Source organism: Erpetoichthys calabaricus, chromosome 2, assembly GCF_900747795.2.
Source record: "Erpetoichthys calabaricus chromosome 2, fErpCal1.3, whole genome shotgun sequence".
NCBI lineage: Eukaryota > Metazoa > Chordata > Cladistia > Polypteriformes > Polypteridae > Erpetoichthys > Erpetoichthys calabaricus.
The window spans coordinates 110821486-110827485 of NC_041395.2; the positions used below are offsets into that span (position 1 = coordinate 110821486).

General features: G+C 39.5%; 1 protein-coding gene across 1 annotated transcript in view; it reads right to left on the bottom strand.

Annotated features, from left to right (window-relative positions):
• The window catches only part of dagla (diacylglycerol lipase, alpha), a 343026-nt gene that overhangs the window by 110838 nt on the left and 226188 nt on the right, over positions 1-6000 (bottom strand). Inside the window, 2 exon segments of the mRNA XM_051923753.1 lie at positions 358-445; positions 1304-1442. Coding sequence (XP_051779713.1) covers positions 358-445; positions 1304-1442 — 227 coding nt within the window.

Consider the following 6000-nt stretch of genomic DNA (forward strand, 5'->3'; position numbering starts at 1 on the left):
TTTTGATGTTAACTTGATTCTGTGCTGGGTTCTTTATATCAGATTAAAGCACAAAAAAATACACTTTTGGTAGACACTAAATCAGGGGTCTGACAATCTGGATTCAGGAACTTCAATATGGCCCACAGTCAAAATATAAAAATGTAAATCACATTAAATTTTTCTATAAAGGAGAACTTAGTAAATGACAATTCCCAAAAATGTTTACAGACAGAACTTTGAACTAAAAAGATACTTATAATTCACTTTAATTCTAACCTAAAAATCAAACACAAAAAGCCATGATTTAAGCCCAGATGAAATATGTATCAGAAGAGTTTTCTGTAGAGTGAGGTAGGTAAGTTTGATAGTACTTACTGACTGTGAATCCTGGGTTCTTGTGCAACACATGAACCATTTCAGCCTTCGTGTCCAGGTGCTGGCCTGGCCTTCTTCCAGACGATGTCTAGAAAAGTATAAGAACAACGCAGAACAATGATTCTGAAGTTACCATGTCATACTTTGATTAATACTGGATACATTGAAAGCCAAAACACACTACTGTTGTTGCAGCTGAGAATAGCAATAATAATGGGAAAGACGCCTAAAAACTAAAACTGAAGGACAATGTATAGCTGTGTGTACATATCTGTATATGTGTTTCTGTTGTAGAACTGTTCAATGAATAAACCCAATGCAGAACTTAACATAAGTTAATCTATTAAATGGGTCACAGTAGGAGGAAGCTTAAGATACCATGCCCAGCTTCTTAATTTAATGTGCAAATTTTGTGTGAAATTAAATTTTGTGACTTTCAAGGAAACAGGAAAACCGAGGGCAATATTCTAAAATTTCTAGGAGCAATTTTCATTAAAAGATCTTAAAATATGGAAAACTAAGAACATTTTTTTAAAGACTTCAAACATTATTGCCTGAAAAATCAGAGTGAGATGAAATACATCTTATTGAGGCAATACAAATTACAAACTTTCAGAAATGACATGTGCAACTGAACAATATTTTTGCTCACTTATGTATTGTACATGTGTATACGCAGAAATTTCATACTTAAAATCTAGTAGATACACACCCCATTCCCTATTAAGCTAACAAGCTAGGCTTGGTCTCATTATATACAGAATGATTAAAGCTACTACAAGTTAAATTCAATTGAAAGTTTCTCCCACCTGATCTGACACTTCACTATGCAGAACAACCACATATTACAGCAAAGACAATGACTGCAAATGAAAAAACTATTCAGTTTTTTAGAAGACATGAAGTCTAAAACTAACAATTTAGTGCTTCAAAACACCACTCTCACCTCAAGTTGTAAGTTCTTAGGTTTCGCTGTCTTCTCTTGGTGGCTTTCAGTTTCACAAAGGTTCTGCCCGTGGGATCAAAAGAGCACATCATGGTGAAGCATAGGCTGAAGATGACCAGCCAATTACAAGCCACTATTCCTGAAGAAGAAAGGGGTAAACCCGATGATGGACAAAACAGTCTTTTCCTGTTGATGCATCAGTCATTTTAGGCATTTTTACACACATAGTCCAATTGCTTTGTTCCGAATTAGGAGACTTTTTTTTAACCTTTTTTCCATTTTCAGTTAGTTTGGTTGTGTTTCACACTGTAAACTTTCAAGAGAACTAAGCATATTAATAAACATCCTGTGGGTGTGAGTCATAGACTTTCATTGGCCAGAAACATTTTTTCACTTCATTAAAAAATCATGTCGGTATTTGCACTCAGCTGCATTTTCCATGATTATAAACTGGAAGAAGAACATGTTTTCAAATAACTGAGTGTACAACATTGATAACATACAGTGCATCCAGAAAGTATTCACAGCGCATCACTTTTTCCACATTTTGTTATGTTACAGCCTTATTCCAAAATGGATTAAATTCATTTTTTTCCTCAGAATTCTGCACACAACACCCCATAATGACAACGTGAAAAAAGTTTACTTGAGGTTTTTGCAAATTTATTTAAAATAAAAAAACTGAGAAATCACATGTACATAAGTATTCATAGCCTTTTCTCAATACTTTGTCGATGTACCTTTGGCAGCAATTACAGCCTCAAGTCTTGTTGAAAATGATGCCACAAGCTTGGCACACCTATGCTTGGCCAGTTTCGCCCATTCCTCTTTGCAGCACCTCTCAAGCTCCATCAGGTTGGATGGGAAGCATCGGTGCACAGCCATTTTAAGATCTCTCCAGAGATGTTCAATCGGATTCAAGTCTGGGCTCTGGCTGGGCCACTCAAGGACATTCACAGAGTTGTCCTGAAGCCACTCCTTTGATATCATGGCAGTGTGCTTAGGGTCGTTGTCCTGCTGAAAGATGAACCGTCGCCCCAGTCTGAGTTTAAGAGCGCTCTGGAGCAGGTTTTCATCCAGGATGTCTCTGTACATTGTTGCAGTCATCTTTCCCTTTATCCTGACTAGTCTCCCAGTTCCTGCCGCTGAAAGACATCCCCACAGCATGATGCTGCCACCATCATGCTTCACTGTAGGGATGGTGCCAGGTTTCCTCCAAACATGACGCCTGGCATTCACACCAAAGAGTTCAATCTTTGTCTCATCAGACCAGAGAACTTTCTTTCTCATGGTCTGAGACTCCTTCAGGTGCCTTTTGGCAAACTTCATGCAGGCTGCCATGTGCCTTTTACTAAGGAGTGGCTTCTGTCTGGCCACTCTACCGTACAGGCCTGACTGGTGGATTGCTGCAGAGATGGTTGTCCTTCTGGAAGGTTCTCCTCTCTCCACAGAGGACCTCTGGAGCTCTGACAGAGTGACAATCGGGTTCTTGGTCACCTCCCCGACTAAGGCCCTTCTCCCCCAATCACTCAGTTTAGATGGCCGGCCAGCTCTAGGAAGAGTCCTGGTGGTTTTGAACTTCTTCCACTTACGGATGACGGATGCCACTGTGCTCATTGGGACCTTCAAAGCAGCAGAAATTTTTCTGTAACCTTCCCCAGATTTGTGCCTTGAGACAATCCTGTCTCGGAGGTCTACAGACAATTCCTTTGACTTCATGCTTGGTATGTGCTCTGACATGAACTGTGAACTGTGGGATCTTATATAGACAGGCACGTACCTTTCCAAATCATGTCCAATCAACTGAATGTACCACAGGTGGACTCCAATTAAGCTGCAGAAACATCTCAAGGATGATCAGGGGAAACAGGATGCACCTGAGCTCAATTTCGAGCTTCACGGCAAAGGCTGTGAATACTTATGTACATGTGCTTTCTCAATTTTTTTTATTTTTAATATATTTGCAAAAACCTCAAGTAAACTTTTTTCACGTTGTCATTATGGGGTGTTGTGTGTAGAATTCTGAGGAAAAAAATGAATTTAATCCATTTTGGAATAAGGCTGTAACATAACAAAATGTGGAAAAAGTGATGTGCTGTGAATACTTTCCGGATGCACTGTACGCTGATGTGTTTCAGTTTTATGACATTAGACCTATCACGTAACTTTCATTTAACTGTATGATACTGCGTATTTACTCTCCAGCAGCTCAAATATGAGCATAATCTCAATTCATTTTATCTCAAACCACACTGTCTTAACTCTTGTACATTATTTGTTATTGATTTTTTCATATTGACTAACATGCCAATGTTAGTGTGAGGATTGAGAGGACATCCCACCTGCACATATACAACACCAAATCAGAAAAAGTTGGGACAGTGTGGAAAATGTGAATAAAAAAAGAAAAAAGCAAGTTATAAAATTCTCCTCAAATTTTATTTCATTGCAGACAGTATGAACACAAAATAATTCATGTTTTTTTTTTGTCAACATCATTTGATTTGTAAATAAATATCCATTCTTGCCATTCAGGCTTGCAACACATTCCAAAAAAAGTTGGGATGGGGGCAATTAAGGGGTAGTAATGAGGTATAATAACTAAATAATGATGTGATTTGAAACTGGTGATGTTAACAGGTGATTGCAATCATGATTCGGTACAAAAGCAGCATCGAGGAAAGGCCTACTCCTTTAGGAGCAAAGATGGGCAGAGGATCGCCAGTTTGCCACCAAGTGCGGGCAAAAATCTTTGAAATGATGAAGAAAAAACGTTTCTCAAAGACAGATAGGAAGAGCTTTGGGCATTTCTCCCTCTACAGTGCATAACATAGTGAAAAGAATCAGGGAATCTGGAGAAATTACCGTGCGCAAGCCTAAACTGAATGGCCGTGATCTCCGAGCCCTCAGACGGCACTGCATTAAAAACCATCATTCATCAATAAATGATATAACTGCGTGGGCTCAGGACTACTTCAGGAAGTCACTCTCAAGCACTATAGTACGTAGTTACATTAGGAAATGCCAGCTAAAACTGCACTGTGCCAAAAGGAAGCCCTACATAAATAGTGTCCAGAAGCACCGTCGACTTCTCTCGGCTCGGAGGCATCTGGGATGGTCCATTGTGCAGTGGAAACGTGTATTGTGGTCAGACGAATCGGTTTTTCACATCTTTTTTGGAAGAAATGGACGCCGTGTGCTGCGGACCAAAGAGGAAAAGGACCATCCAGACTGTTACCAGATACAAGTCCAAAAGCCAGGGTCTGTCATGGTATGGGGTTGTGTCAGTGCCTTCAGCAAAGGTAACTTGCACTTCTGCGATGGCACCATCAATGCTGAGAAGTATATCTCAGTTTTGGAGGAACAAATGCTGCCTTCAAGACGACGTCTTTTCCAGGGACGCCCATGCTTATTTCAGCAAGACAATGCCAAACCACATACTGCGCGCATAACAAAGGCATGGCTGTGTAAGAAGAGGGTGCGGATGCTTGACTGGCCTGCCTGCAGCCCTGATTTGTCTCCTATAGAGAATGTTTGGCGCATTTTGAAACGAAAAATGCGTCAACGAAGACCCCGTACTGTTGCGCACCTAAAACGTTGTTTGCAGGACGAATGGGACAAACTAACACCTGCAACACTTAGTAACTTGATTTCTTCAATGCCTAAACGTCTTTTAAGTGTTGTTAAAAGACAGGGGAACTGTACAAAGTGGTAAATGCTGTACTGTCCCAACTTTTTTTGAAATGTGTTGCAAGCCAAGCCTGAATGGCAAGAATGGATATTTATTTACAAATCAAATGATACTGACAAAAAAAAACATGAATTGTTTTGTGTTCATACTGTCTGCAATGAAATAAAATTTGAGGAGAATTTATAACTTGCTTTTTTATTTTTTTATTCACATTTTCCACACTGTCCCAACTTTTTCTGATTTGGGGTTGTAGTATACTCATGGTGTAAGATAAGGATGTTTACTTTGCGGCCTCACATGGCACTGCTGTTCATTTCTTGTCACCTCTCTATGTGTTCTGATTGACCAAATCACAAGTAAATTTGCACTGATATTTAAAAAAAACCTGCTGTTCGATAGCACATGTGCGAGAGGCTCTGAGACTGGATCGGTGCTGCTTTGACTGAGCAAATAATTGTGTGAGTTTTTTTTTGCAAATTATTTTATATTTGTAGTGGTAGTGTATTATTATTATTAGTGCTGCTGCTTTGCAGTAAATAGACTGTGGAAGATTGTGGGTTCGCTTCCCGGTTCCTCCCTGTGTGGATAGGGCTTTCAGTACTGAGAAAAGCGCTATTTAAATGTAGTGAATTATTATTATTATTATTATTATTATAAATGAGATTCTCCAATTACCAACAGCACACACTCAGCACAGCTTCCACAGCACAAAAGATGTCACGCATAATGCACAGTATTTCGTAGTTAAATCAATCTCATGCCGGATCACATTCAGACCACATGTGAACCACTCCAGGGTTCACTTGTTACAGCACTGACACCACCCATTCCAAATGTTTGTGGTGTTCCAAAGGTTGTTTTTGTCTGCACCAGTGTGACTGGCGTATTCACATCTATCTAAGCGAACCAGACTTTCAGGGAAATGAAAGTTCAGAAAAAACGGTCCAAACGAACTAGATGTAAAAATGCCTTTGGTCATTACTCAGTCCAAAAATTAAAAGCAATA